The 15,028-nt window shown below is 41.7% G+C and overlaps 1 protein-coding gene and 1 pseudogene across 1 annotated transcript in view; both read right to left on the bottom strand.

The window, feature by feature from the left end:
* Window positions 1-214: 214 nt before the first annotated feature.
* On the bottom strand, window positions 215-11,158 carry LOC126542962 (MOB kinase activator 1B pseudogene; annotated as a pseudogene).
* Window positions 11,159-11,256: 98 nt separating this feature from the next.
* Rab39 (RAS oncogene family member Rab39) overlaps window positions 11,257-15,028 on the bottom strand; it is a 33,075-nt gene continuing 29,303 nt past the window's right edge. The window contains exon 3 of the mRNA XM_050170420.3: window positions 11,257-12,520. Within this exon, the coding sequence (XP_050026377.1) occupies window positions 12,227-12,520 (294 nt within the window). The 3' untranslated portion in view covers window positions 11,257-12,226. The remainder of the gene's footprint in view (window positions 12,521-15,028) is intronic.

The following is a 15,028-nucleotide window of genomic DNA, read 5'->3' on the forward strand; positions in this document are numbered from 1 at the left end:
GCATGTTTTCCATAGCCGACATCCTGTTTGACAATTTCACAAAGAAGTTTTCATTTTCTCAGAGTTTCTTTGATGTAATCATTCTGGATAGATATATCACTACCCTTCCGCTTATGCACGTAGCAGAAAACAGCCTCTTTCTTCGAAAAGTCCTGGAAATATATGATAACAGGTAGTTTTCCTGGCTGTCTTCCAAGACGATGAATATGCGTGATAGATTTATTTATATTTATTTCACAATACTGCAGGCCATGACAGGCCCAAGCAGGAGTGGGAAATCAAAACATAATTAGTATAAATCGGGATTACAAATGAATAACGCCATTAACAATGAAACAGGGTTACATCACTACACATATAATACGTACTTGGTAACAAAAAAAACTAGAACAATTTTTCCAGTGCCGTTTGAAAATCGGAGCCCTCAAAAATGGTTTTAGGAAGAGTGTTCCAGTCTTAAATTGTCTGGGGAAAGAAACTGCGTTTAATTGAATTGGTCTTAGCAAATATCGGTTTTAGTGCATGGTCATGATTGTGTTGAGTCTTTCTGGTGTCTAAGGGTTTTACATATGAAGGTATGGACATGTCAAATTTACCTTTCAACAGGTTATGCAAGAACACTATCCGAGCATATTTTCGACGTACTTGTAATGTTATAATCCCGTGTTCTTGCATAAGTTTAGTAGGGGAGTCACACCTTTTATATTTACCAAAAATGAATCAGATTGCTTTTCTTTGCAACATCTCAAGTTTATATATATGTACTGCTTAGTTTCGGGATCCCAAATTACGGAAGCGTATTCTAATTTCGACCTTATGCAAGTATTGTACGCTAGTAACTTTAACTTTGCTGGAGCTTTGTTTAGTTTCCTTCTTAGGAAACACAACTTTTTAAATGCTGATGCACATATATCTATAACGTGACCTGACCAGGATAACTTAGAAGTAAGTGTAACGCCTTAATACTTATAGCTTATGACCCTTGCTACTTCTTGGCTACAGAGACTGTAGGAATAATAACTAGGCTGTAATTTACGTGTAACTGTAAATAAGACTGTTTTTTGCACATTTCCATGTCCCAAGTTCGACACCACTGCTCAATCCGTAACAATTGGTCCTGCAATACAATGTGATCACTCTCACACAATATCTCCTTGTATATAGTACAGTCATCAGCGAATAATTTTATACACACTGTATCAGATAAACATTCAATGAGATCATTTACATAAACCAAGAAAAGCAAGGGTCCAAGTACACTGCCCTGAGGCACACCAGAAGAAACAGGGAGCATATCAGACACACACTCATCCACTACAACAAATTGTTTTCTGCTGTGTAAATATGCTTCAACCCAATTCACTAAGTAGATGGGAAGGCCAGTTAATCTCAACTTATGTATTAGTCTCGTATGCGACACCTTGTCAAACGCCTTGCTAAAGTCTATAAAGGATGCATCTATTTGCCCCGAGTGGTCCAACACCATTATGAAATCATGTACAGTGGTGAGTAACTGAGTCGTAGCAGATCTTCCCTTGGTAAATCCGTGTTGATAAGGAGACAAAACATTATTATTAGACAAGACCTTATATATCCAGCTATGACATGTTCCATAAGTTTCAAACAAGTAGATATAATCGACATGGGCCTATAATTTGTTATGTTAAGCTTGTCCCCCTTCTTAAAAATTGGCACAATGCGTGCTATCTTCCAGTCATCAGGAAGCTAACTAGTGGTTAAACAAAGCTGAAAAAGATTTGCCAAGTAGTCTGCAATCTGCGCTGCAAAGCGTTTCATGAACGCAGTAGGGATGCCATCCTTACCTGCGCTTTTTTTCTAGTTCAATTTATGTAGCATAGATAGAACACCCTCGCTTGTTATCACTGGTACATCTGTCTTCGAGAGCTCCTTATGCATGCTGTAGTTGTCATTAGGGGAAAAAAAACACTATGAAAATATAGATTAAATGCGTGAGCTATATCAGCTGCGTTTTCAACAAGGTGATCATTTACTGAAATCTTTTGAATAGATTCATTTGTCTTTCCGAGGTAACGCCAAAATTTTGATGGATCAGTTCTAAGAAATTCTGGAAATGAAAAAGTGAAGTAATTATGCTTTGCTTGCTGCACCTTATTTGCGAATTTATTCCCCAGTTCCATGAGGGTCTTCTTACACAAATTTTGCTTCTTCCTTAATCGTTTTAGCTTACATTTAATGTAGATGATTTCACGACTAACCCACGCATTCTTGCGATTTTTAGTAGCCTTCCTCATAGGTACAAAGTTTTTAGTACAGAATGACACTACTTGTTTAAAATGACACCATAGGTCATGAACATTCCCAAAATGAGCATCAATAACTAGTGTTTTTTCTAAATAATCAGTTATTGAGGTATCATCACTTCGTTCAAAACCTCCATGATTTGTCGCACTAGACCAACTGTATCTAGCATCCCTGGGGCACGACCAGGTGAAAAACAATAATCTATGGTCTTAAATACCCGGCTCAACAGCAATAGTACAGTTAGGGAAAGATTCACTGACGAAAAAAGGTCCAGGAGTGCTTGCTCTCTAGTAAAATCACATACAATTTGTTCAACATTCAAAGCAAGCGTTATATCAAGAATAGTATCCATATGATTGGTGCAGTTTTTTGCATGATTGCTACAGTTTTTTTGAAAAAAATTTAATCAATGATTGCTTTTCGTAACGTTTAATCATCTTCGTCTTGCTCTTTGACACTGAAAACAACTGAGTTTGATTGGCGACTGCGGTCTTCGAGGTCAGTTAGTTTTTTGTTTTGTTTCATAACCACTTGATCGAAAGCCCGAATTTCGTCTTCTAGTGTTTGAATTGGGAGGTTCTTTTGCTAATGTCTAGCAATAGCTTATCGATTGCATTCAATCGTGTTTTAAAAGTGGCAACGACTTGTTCATTCGATGTAAGACGCTCCCGAATACCAGTTAGCTCAGTTAATATGCTTGCTTGCCCTGACTGAAGGCTCAAATATTTCTTCAGCTGTAGAGCCTGGGTTTTCTCAATGTCTCCACAGACAAGCAATGTACACATACACTCCGGTGGACGCCGCCGCAGGCATGGTATCGCGTGGGAGCTGATATTTTTCAGTATGGTGGGAAACACTACCTGAGTGCTTACGATGCGACGTCCAATTTTCCAGGTGCGGACCAGCTGTGTGACCTGTCAACAACATCCGTCATCGCTAAACTTAGAGCCATGTTTGCAAGATACGGCATCCCGTCACATGTATGCACCAACAGCGGCCCGCAGTTTGCAAGCCAAGAATCACCCAGTTCACTACACGGTACGACTTTGAGCACGTGACGTCAAGTCCACGATACCTGTGCTCAAACGGATTAGCTGAGAAGGGCGTGCGAATTGCAAAAAGGATCCTTAAAAAGACCACAGAAGCAAGATTTTGGCTAGGTCTGTTGAATTATAGAGCAAGTCATGGCGCGTTCACGGCTGTCTCCTGGCGTGTTCCATGTTCCTTTCGTCTCCTATTTGTCCGCTTCAAGAGTCTCGCCTCTAGTTCTCGATTCCGTGTCACAACACTATTAAGTAAGAAAAATCAATTGCCTCTAAACTACCATCTCGCATAATCATACTCCATCATAATAAGCTAATAAGGACAATAACTCATATTAACCTGTCAATGTTAAAGAAAAAACAGTATATCTACAATACGCATTGTCCAGAAACATGGTCTCTTCCCACACAACAATCATTGCTTGTAATCCATAACTCACACACTCTCCTGCTTATTTAAGAAGTTTTCGGAGAACAGTACTGACCTCATCCAACTACCACGGAAAACATTAGATGGCATCTTCCTCTCATGGAATAAAGTTGACTCTGTGATAATTTGATTAGAGTTTTAAATGTTATAGTATTTCCTTCTTCAGTTAATGTGCTTGAATTTGTCTGCATTTCATTGAGCTTAGAAAATGCCCTTTATGTAACTTTTTTTTCTTCTTGAAGTGGCCGGTTATCTTGTATCTTGATTCCTTGATGTGCCTTCTGTTGTTGCTAATACAGACACAGTCGCATAGCCAAGCTGTTTGTAAAAGTATGTTTTAGCAGCTGCGTCATACTTTTTTTTATACACGAAAAAATAAATTATTTGGGTTTTTTTTTTTGCTTTCGTGAGGAAGGCAGCTATGGAAAAGCAGCTGTCCCAAAGGAAAATGTATGAACCAGCTGCACTGCATCGGGGTACATTCTTTGTGTACACTGTTACGGATGACCCTACATGTTAAACTGAAACGCCATGTTTACCATATCACTTCTACTCAAATATCAATGGTCCATAATGCCAGTGAAGGCAGAAAGTTGTGCGAATTGATAACGAGCATAATAAGACATCATTACTAACATAAGAAGACAGGGACTAAAGAAAGAACATGGGACCACACTAGACTAACTGCATTACTTGCACAAGCATAAAGCATCCGCTCAACGCACGGGCACTCAAATCACGTATCACTGTACACATTAATCAAGACCATGTGCCGGTCTACTCTTTCGCAGATAATCAAGTTCCTTGTCTGAAAGTGTCAAAGAAGGACTGTTAACGCAAGCTTCTTTTACAATTGTTAAAGCTTTGAAGATTTCCTTCTTGCATTGTGAAACTATGAAGCATACTGGTCTTCACATAGTAAGGGCGACAAAGGCATCTCCTACAATGGTCCGCGAGTGCCCACTTCCCGCTATCACCTGTACCACCGCGCGATGCTGAAACATCTTATATTTATGAACCAGCCAGTTTGGCCCACATGACAAGGGAATCTTGTAAACCACTGCAGTTTTGCACTCAACAAAACACGTAGTGTGGTTCTACCTTCAATGCCAAGGTTGTACAACTTCTCGCTGAACACTCATTTAGTAACCTCTGAAGTGCAGGCATTGTACAGCCTGTGTGTCACATCATATAAATCTGCAACACGCATTATGCGGTCTATCCGTATGGAACACCATCATCAAGAGCACTTCCTTCACAAGTGTCTACCAGTGCTTTCTGCTTCTCTTGTTGTTGGGAACCAAGACAGTGCACATGTGTTTCGAGCTCTCCTGCGTGAGGCATCATCTGTGACCGAATTCCTGTGGGTGAAGCATTTTCTGACTTTGCGTCTATGGAGGAAATCCAGGAAGAAGGATTCAGCACCAACACCAAAGGTAACATAAGCTGGACATGGTAACATGGGGCATCGAAAGGTGGACGCGGTTCTGTGGTGTGGACTGAAGTTTTGCATGGATCCTAATGAGAGCCCTGTAACCCTTCTGTCTATGGTTAGGAAAGTTGCCCCTCGGGCATAACAAAATGAAAGTAATATGCTTATATTGGAGGGTGTTGATTGTCTTAACAGTAAGAGGCCTAGGTCTAACCCAGGCTTGACGGTTAAGGAAGTTATAGAATGTTTAAAGCAGAGCAATCAAGCGCTGTTAGTCTCAGACAAGTAAGTTGGTTTCGTCGTGTTACCCAACAGCCTTTATGGTAAAAAAGCACAGGAAGGTCTAAGAACTTCTTTGCTGTAAAGACCTCTGCAACAGATGTAAAGAAAAAGGCATTAATGTTCTGTGAAGATATGAACCTCCCCACCCTTAGGAAATATCTCATGGCTGTCAAAAAGAACAGTCCAAATCTGTTCTTTACAGCAAAGACACACGTGTCTCACAACCATCTCCTTGTGCAATATTATCCTCCCTTGGTATCCGCCCCAAGATTATTAAATGGATGGAAAGTTTTTAACAGGACACGTTCAGTTTACCTATGCTAACAATTTTCAGTCAACCCTTACCAGTGTAACTTCCGGTGTTCCCCAAGGTGCAGGTTTATCTCCTCTATTGTTTTTGATTTACATAAATGACCTTCCCACTAACATATCAACGAACCTGCGGCTTTTTGCAGACAATTGTTTTCTTTATAACCCCCTTGATACGCTTAACGACACAATCGCCCTACAACATGACCTTAACACTATTGCTTCTTGGTGCAAAAAATGGCATATGCCTCTAAACCTCACTAAATGCAAAGTAATATCCTTCACACGCAAACACACCACTATACGCCACACTTATTGCATTACCTCTGTTCCTATTGACCACACGTGTACTTACAGATATCTAGGAGTTCATATGATGCCATCACTTTCATGGGTGAAACATATTCAAACAATTTGCTGTGAAGCTTCACGCACACTAGGGTATTTGCGACGTAACTTAAAATCTGCATCATCCGAAATAAAAAAAACTAGCATATTTAACATATGTGTGACCCAAACTTGAGTACACATCATCCATCTGGCATCCTTCGCAAGCTTATCTCACCGATAAATTAGAAGCCGTACAAAACCGCACTGCTCACTTCATTACATCATAATATTCAAGACATATCAGCGTAACTGCCTCAAAACAAACTATGTCTCTTCCATTGCATGCTTCACGGCGCGTAACTTCTCGTCTTTGCCTTCTTCACACTTCCTTTTACTTCACTTAGTCAGGACACGCCCTCTTAAAATGCCCATTCAGAACATCATTCCGTTTATCTCATGCTCGCCCCTTGGCGGCGATAAAGTGCCGGACGACGGCGATGAGCAGCTCATTCTTCCCCCATGCTGTAACACTTTGGAACGCACTCCCAGATAATATTGTTTCGTGCAGCGACTGCAAAACATTTCGCAAGAAACTAAATGATTTTGATAATATCAACGTAACCACCTAAATACCACACTTGTCTTAATATTTATTGATTGCTTCGTTGGTACTGTTTATACGTTCCTTTTTCTTCTTTTTTGTTTATTTTCTACTTTTTGTACCTATTACAATCAATGTGCACTGAAAGGTTGAATAAATGAAATGAAATAAAGGGGGTATGCCATTACAGGCAATTATCACTGAAAAAGGCTCGTGGCAAGTTCTTTCAAGGTTCCTTCAGAGGCAGCTAGCTTTAATCGAGGTGGATGATCCATATACAATACGGAACTCGGGAGACGTCATTGAGGCGATTTTTTGGTTTTTCCATAGATGTAGAGAAGCTTTGTTATTCAATTCCAATGAGTGGACTGTTTTGCACTGTTAGGCATAATTTTGATAATTTAGGCCCTGTGGAATTTATGAACATGGCTGGTGTACCGGCCAACAACTTCTTAGGATTGCTTCAGTTATATCTTTCATCTACAGTGGCGACCTTTGACAATAGCAGCTTTGTGAAAAAGGATGGCCTTTGCATTGGTTCTTGTATAGCAACGATATTAAGCGATATATTTTAGTCTATGTTGACAATCGTATAGCATCTTCTACTGACACTGCTATTGTTGCAAAGATGTTTAGATATGTTGATGATTACCTTTTTTTTACTAAGAAATGTGCCACAAGGGGGGTTACAGCAACAAATGATGTCCTGTATTTATTTGAAACTTGTGGTGATGGTCTCAAGTTCATGCCTGAGGTGCCAAGTGAGGGTCGCTTGCAGTTTTTGGATCTACATATTGTATCTAATGATCAAATTTGCTGGCAATACCGAGCTCACTCGTAGAAACCAATACTTAGCTATAATTCCGTTCATTAAATAAACTGTAAAAAGAAGGCAGTTGCATTTTCTAAGTCGTGCGAGCACCTGGTAGGAAACAGTGTGCAAAGTCAAGTAAAATGCCTGAACGCCGCATGATATTCTGAAGTGACGGTTGTGTCCCTAACTGAAGAGAGCCTTATAAAGGAAGGCAGGCGAGCATGCAGTCACACGCGAGGATGGACGGCATGCAACAGACACATCCTGTTCCCATCCCTTACGTACACCAGCCTAAAAAAGGTGGCGGGAAAGTGCAGCATTTCTGTCGTTTTTACGTCACCCAACAAACTTGCACGCATGTGCGGCATAGTAAATGGGCATAGTAAAGGTAAGGCATGCAATATAAACCACACCACGGGTTTTGCTGAGTGCAAAACTGCAGTGGTTTACAGGATTCCGCTGTCATGTGAGCGGTGCCATGCAGTACAGGCTATAGGGGGGAGTGGGCACCTCGCCGACCATTGTAGGAGGTGCCCTTGTCACCCTTACTACGATAAGACCAGTGTGCTTCGCAATTTCGCAATGCAAGGAGAGAAATCTTAAAGGCTTTAACAATTGTAAAAGAAGCAGACGCCTGCGTTAGCAGTCCTTCTTCGGCACTCTCAGACAAGGTAATTGATTACTTGCAAGACAGAGTAAACCGACATATGGTCTTAAGGTGTACAGTGATAATGTGACTTGAGTGCACATGTGTTAAGTGGATGCTTTATGTATATATACGGCTACTTGTGCAAGTAATAAATTCGGGTGAAGTGTAGAGTGGTCCTGTGTTCATTCTTTAGTCCCTGTCTGGTTATACTAGTAATCATGTCATTATGCCATAATACCAGTCTGTTTTCAAATGCAAGCAAGTGCTGTTCAAGACTGTGCTCATGTGAAAGCAATGGGGATAGATACATAGTATCACCAGAAAATCACAGCTTTTTCCTGTCGTGCTCCACACATGTGAGCATCCCAATCAGTCATGTCAGCAGTACTCATGGAATGGCACAGTCAACCTAGAATGTGAAGAACAGGCAATTAAATGTTAATGTTGCAGAATGCTGTGGTTTGAAGTCAGCCATCAGCATGGTCTTTCAACACATTAAAACGTGTTCTCAGCTACTTTCACCAGACATATTTGGTCAGAGGTACTTATAGCTGTACAAGTACTGAACACAAACACCTCAAGTTTGAACCTTAGTGCCAGTGCTCCATTATGGGTCAATTTTAGAGTCTATTGTTTGAGAAAGAAAAAAAAAGAATACAGCAAAGCCATACTTCTCGGTGACACTGAAGTCGTCAACTGCAGTTGCTGTGTGCATTTATGTGTGTGAATGTATATGCAGGAAAGCAAGTGGAATGAAGTGTTTATTCAGAAATGTGAGCATTGCTAAAGGTTTCCAGAAAGGAGGAATATGACACAGCTTAAGAACAGTGTAGTGCTAACAGTTGCCTTATGGGGACAGTGATTGCACAGTGCAGTACATGTGAGTGCTTCTGTGCAAACCACTGTCACTGCAGTAACAAGGTCTGAACTTAGAACATAGGCCCTAAAGGCACTGCAGAGACATGTGAAATACAAGTTCATGCAGAAGGCTTGTAAGCGGAATGTTACTTATCATGCATGCCTTGATAAAAAGCTGTGATATCCATTCTTGTGAGCAACCATTACTTTTATATTACCCTCCTTGTCAGGCATCCTTCTTTCTAATTGTCGGGCAACATTGTCATGTTTTTAAGCAGGTCACAACTCTGGTGTCCAGAACAACATATTTCGCACGTTAGCAGACTGACAAATTCTTTACAGCCTGCCTCATTCCTGGGCTTCACTTCGGAACAGTCATTTTCAGTAAATTGCTTTCTTCCTGCTGAGCGACAAGCAAATTAGCAAATTACATATTACGCCTGTGAAAATAAATACAGACGATAGACAGTAATAAAAGAAGCAGCAGTGCCAACGTTGCATGTCCATGCAAGTGCTCACCACAGATAAGTGTATCAAGCACACTTGCATGAGCTTTAGGTAGCCAAATAAGACCTCAGGACAACCAAATTCTGAGCAGGGCTATTGAGAAGCAAGCTTAAAAGGCACCCAGCAGAAGGATCCTTGTATCAGTCTTGCTACAATTCCCCAGACATTCTTCCCAATGACTGAGCCATACAGCTACAATAACAGGGCAATGCAAGAACAGCCCGACTAGCCAACTGTTTCACACCATTACTTTCAGCGCAGTGTTCCTTGTCTGTCCATATCTGCTTTTCACATGCAATTATGTTACTTTACCAACTCGGCCCAATAGACATCCTGATAATCTCACCATCCACTACCACACATTAAATCAAACAATAAGAGAGAGTCACGACTAACTTCAAAGTTGTGTAACTGCACCAAAGCATCATTGGTGCCATCAGCAGCATCATAACTAAGTATCTTTAGTTCAGAACTCCAACTTGGGGCCACCCAACCAGTGCCAGCAATGTGAAACACTTGGGGAACATGTTGGCCTAAGCTAATTCAGGGCCTGTCGCTATTTCTTGGCTTTATGTGGATGAACCTTAGCTTTCACATTCGCAATTTATTGCAGTTATAAAAAGTGGAACTTGAAGCATTGCACCAATCCTACAGACGAGATGCAAGCAACGATTCATTTTCTCAACCTTCCACCAGTCCAAGAGTGATGGCATACTCTTCAAACAATTAATTTTAAGAACATCCTCCGCTCAAATGCGAACAGAAAATGCCAGACAAGAGTCATGTGGAAAGGAAAATTGTCATCCACCCAAATGTAGCATCATGATGACAATTTTCTCTTTCATGAACCTTTCCCTACCTTGCAAGATTCGGCTGAACTGATTTGCTATGAAAGAGTCACATTGATTGGGTCAAGAAACTAATGCCAGGCCAGTGAGCTTTCCAATAAGCTCCCACAAAGGTGCCAGTTCATCGTGTTCAATGAGCCCGAACTCCAGCACAAACAAGAGGAAGTGCTTGAAACTGGTGTTGAGGTGTGCCTCTTCTTTCATCCACAGCACCTCATGGAAGTGATGGTGGTAGATGTGTGCATACACTCGGAACAACCGTCGCAGAATTGTTTTGACGACAGGCATGAAGTTGCAAGGAAAGGGGATCCCAACCCTGGAGGGGAAGAGTGCTTCATCGTCCAAATGGTTCCGGGCCCACTTAATAAGGCAGTCAATGTACTCAGGGGCAGAGCACCTGATGGGCCTCTTGAAGGTGCGGCCATCAGCCCAGCGATACTCGTACTTGGGACCAGCCGACATCACAGCACAGCTACTCTCAGTGCAGAGTTTTGCAACAGTGCCGTAGATCATGCTGACCTGGTTGAAGAAGTCCACTGTGTTGACAGCTACCCACTCATTGAAGTCTACACCTTCAGGTAGCCTAATGGCCTCGTGTAAGTTGCCACTGCCCAGTGTAGCTGCTGCTGCCTGCTTCAGTAGCAGGTGTTGCTTGCACACCATTGAACAGCTCATGTTCTTTTGCATTCAAGAATGTTCCAGTTAGGAGCAACACCTGACCCAAATTAAAATTTACACTACAACAATAGCGGGCCCCACAGCATGTGCTACAGTACATCTAATGCAACTGAAAAAATCAAGGTCAGGTGTCACTGAAAGGCCCAACAGGCTGTGACAAATCACAACAAATAATGTACACCACACACATCGCACAGCTTCCAAGCGTCCAAGTTCAGTGAGCACACTTCATTTGCTTCACACAGTACAATTTGGTAAGGAAGAGACATGGAGCGATTCAACTAAAATATGAACAAGAATAAAACGGCGAACATTTGTAAAGTTCTGTAGGAGCAACCAGTTCATGTCAATCTTACTTGCTGTCAACTTAAGTTTACACATATAATGCTCCCACCATTAAACCCCACAGCACTCACAAATATTAATGCAGCCTTCATTCTGTTGTGGCTAGCACACAGTACTGTCTCCTGTTTGCTTTACACTAGTGCACAAAATTTCTGTCAAGTTTTGGATCTGTCCCTCATTCCTCCCAATTGTAACAAATGTTCGTCTTTAGCCATAGATATTCAAGCTTTTAGTAAAATGATTTGCACACATAATGGCAAGAAAGAGCAACTGTCACTGGTGTTTTGATGTTCAGTTGTGGCAAGTTAAATAAATGAAGGTAATCAGACCTAGTTTGAATACAGAAGTGGGGCAGAGACGTCAAACAAAATGAAAAGCTTTGTGAAAATTCTGTTTGTCCAGTTATCCTCCAGAAATTCAGGGCGCATGGCCATGTAGCTATTTCAAGACAGCACAAGCTAGCGGAAAGGCTGCAATTTAGCACAGACACATTTCCACATTCCAGAACATGGTGAGAGCTTGTAATGTACGCAGCAGGGGACACACCAGTTAGCCCTTTGAAGGCTGATAAATGCTTAAGCCAACATTAACAGCACAGCATGTGTCATTTACCAAGAAGAGAGACTTGATTGGCCCTTGGCCATGTTCCAGCTTTTTCTAAGAAGCTGCTCATTGCAGACACCACCTGAGAATCTATGCCAAGTGCTTAGCACACACATCTCACTAGATTCAACAGCCACTTCACCAGAGTTTGCACATATTACACTCTATAATCACTATGTTAGTAAAATACACTGGACGGTAACAGCCCACTGGTCTAGCAGCAGCTTGGGGATTCTGGTTTGGCTTCTAGCAAGTCAATGTAGCATCCAGGCAGTCCAGGCCGTAAAAAGCCCATTTTGACACCATCCCAGCCATCCTCAAGCTGAAACTCGCCCGACTCCACCTTGGCATAGATGTCGCGTGCAATTGTCTCAAAAGCTCGCTCCACGTTGAGGCCCGTCTTGGACGATGTTTCAATAAACTTGGCTCCATAGAACTCGGCAAAGGCTTGGCCTTCCTCGGTGCTCACCTCCCGTGATACCTCCATGTCTGCCTTGCATGCTACCACCTGATAAGAGAATAAGTGCTCTGTACATACTTACACAAACCTCTGCCATATTGAGTTCCATTTGTGCTCACGGTAGTTCATCCATTAGCTCATTTGTTGTGACAACAGTTTTGCTTATTGGGGCACAAATGGAGCTCGAGATGGCATAGGGTAAAACAAGATAAGAGAATAAGTGCTCTGTACGTACTTACACAAACCTCTGCCATAGTGAGTTCCATTTGTGCTCACAGTAGTTCATCCATTAGCTCATATCTTGTGACAACAGTTTTCCTTATTGGGGCAAAAATGGAGCTCATATGGCATAGGGTAAAACAGGGTGCAGGAATGCCAAAACATGTTGCTGCTACAGCAATTTCAGCAGGTTGAGGCTGTGCCAGCACAGATCAAATCCTGATGGCCTAAATTTTGCGATACGTGTTGCCACATTACAAGCCTTGTCAAAATTTTTCTAATTATTTGTACTGCTGGGTGCCATGTTTTTCATTTCACTCTTAGCAATAAACCTTCGAACAGAATTGTACACTGACATGGCACTACAATTACTATACTAATAAACGTTTTCCTCACTGCAGCTGCTTCCCTCTTTTCATCAGTCTGTCTTTTGCTTATTGACTCCTGAAATGAAGGCAGAAAATGCAACCATGCAAGTATCTTGTGAGACCTCCCTCGTGGCTACATACGTTGCAGCAACCCTGCAATTTCACCTAGGCACTGCAAGCAGCTGAATTTACTCAATAGCACACACAGAGCTTCCTCTTCTGACCATCAATGCTGTGGTTGGGATATGGTTTTACTTATGGTGTAAAACTGGTGCTGTCATTATTAACTTTTCTTTACTGCAACACTGTTTAGTGTAATAACTGCACCGATCTAGATAGTTGCTGCCCATGTGCAGCTCTAGATGCAAATGTGTATCTGTGTGCTGCTTTCTTTGTGATGTCAAGGAAGTATATCAGCTTGTTAAAACAGCTTACAGCCAACTTATCCTCTAAATGTTCATAATAGTTACTGTGTGGGTTAATATATGCATATTGTCGAAGGGTTAATTCACAACCATAATAGCCTCTGAAAGGTAATGCACTAACACCTTTGCAACACGAGCTCTCAGGCAATCACGGTCGTCATCTTCTCCAACATGCCATTGAAACCACAGATGCACATCTGGTTCATTATGATGGCCCAGAAGTGAGAAGTAGCCATTGTGCTGACTCAGTTGCACAGACAAGTGAGGACATCATAATATGGCTTCAGGCAGCTAAGATGCCACTGTTATGCGCCCACAATAACACAAGCCGAGCAATATAATTTACAGGTGAGGTGGCATCAATGATACAGTACAGAGCATGATACTTATATTTGAAAGGTAGCACAAGACATGGATGTGACAGAAAAGAGGGAGCTTGGAATCACTACAGACACACAAAGCTGACATACACTTCAGTGCAATTATCATAGAAAGGGACAAATGGCAAGTCAAAGTAACAGATTTCTTAGAGTCACATGCCTGTGTTAACACCATAGACCATTTTTGTGTTGTAAACTCAGATGAACTGGTCTGATATTTAAAAATGACCCAGAAAACTGCCATACGTTCAGTATGGACATTGAGGACTTATGTGATGTTCCAGCGAAGAAGACTGAAGAGACAAGAACAGGAGGGGGAAGAAAAGAAAGAAGTGGTCAACATGGACCCCTGTAAATAAATTAGTGTATTTTAACTCGTACTTTATATTTGGCGCAGCCGACCATGTGGCTTGAAGTAACGGTAAGAACAGATGGGCAGGTGACCGTGAAGACCTACCAGCTTGATGGCAAAGATCCAGTGCTTCTTCAGGAATCAGCGACTTCATTGGAACTGCTTTGCATCATCATTGAGAAGAGTCAACTGAACGAAGCGGCCCTCGTTGAGAAAGGTGCGGTACGAATCGATACTTCTATATCTGAATTTGAGATAATGTTGTTATTATAATGTTATTAATATTATGTTATTATTGAGATTATGTTGTTTAAATTAGTGTATTTTAACTCGTATTTTATATTTAGCACGGCCGACCATGTGGCTTGAAGTAACGTTGGTAAGAAGAACAGATGGGCAGGCGACTGTGAAGACCTACCAGCTTGATGGCGAAGATCCAGTGCTTCTTCAGGAATCAGCGACTTCATCGGAACTGCTTCACATCATCACTGAGAAGAGTCAACTGAATGAAGCGGCCCTCAGTGAGAAAGGTGCGGTACGAATCGATGCTTCTATGTCTGAATTTGAGATTATGTTTCCGGGACATTCAAGGATAGATTCCAAGAACGAGAGTGAGCAAACGAATAACGCCTTGTTGCAAGCGCTGGTGTGGCAGCAGACCACGCAGTATGAGCAACAGCAACTGATTCTCAAAGCAGTTTGCGACTCACTAAGAGCACAGAAACCACATCGAGAAGAGATTAAGCCTGATAGTTTCGATGAGGCGTCCAATGCCGCCAATTTGTGGTTTAGATTTTATGAATACGTATGTG

Source organism: Dermacentor andersoni, chromosome 6, assembly GCF_023375885.2.
Source record: "Dermacentor andersoni chromosome 6, qqDerAnde1_hic_scaffold, whole genome shotgun sequence".
Taxonomy (NCBI): domain Eukaryota; kingdom Metazoa; phylum Arthropoda; class Arachnida; order Ixodida; family Ixodidae; genus Dermacentor; species Dermacentor andersoni.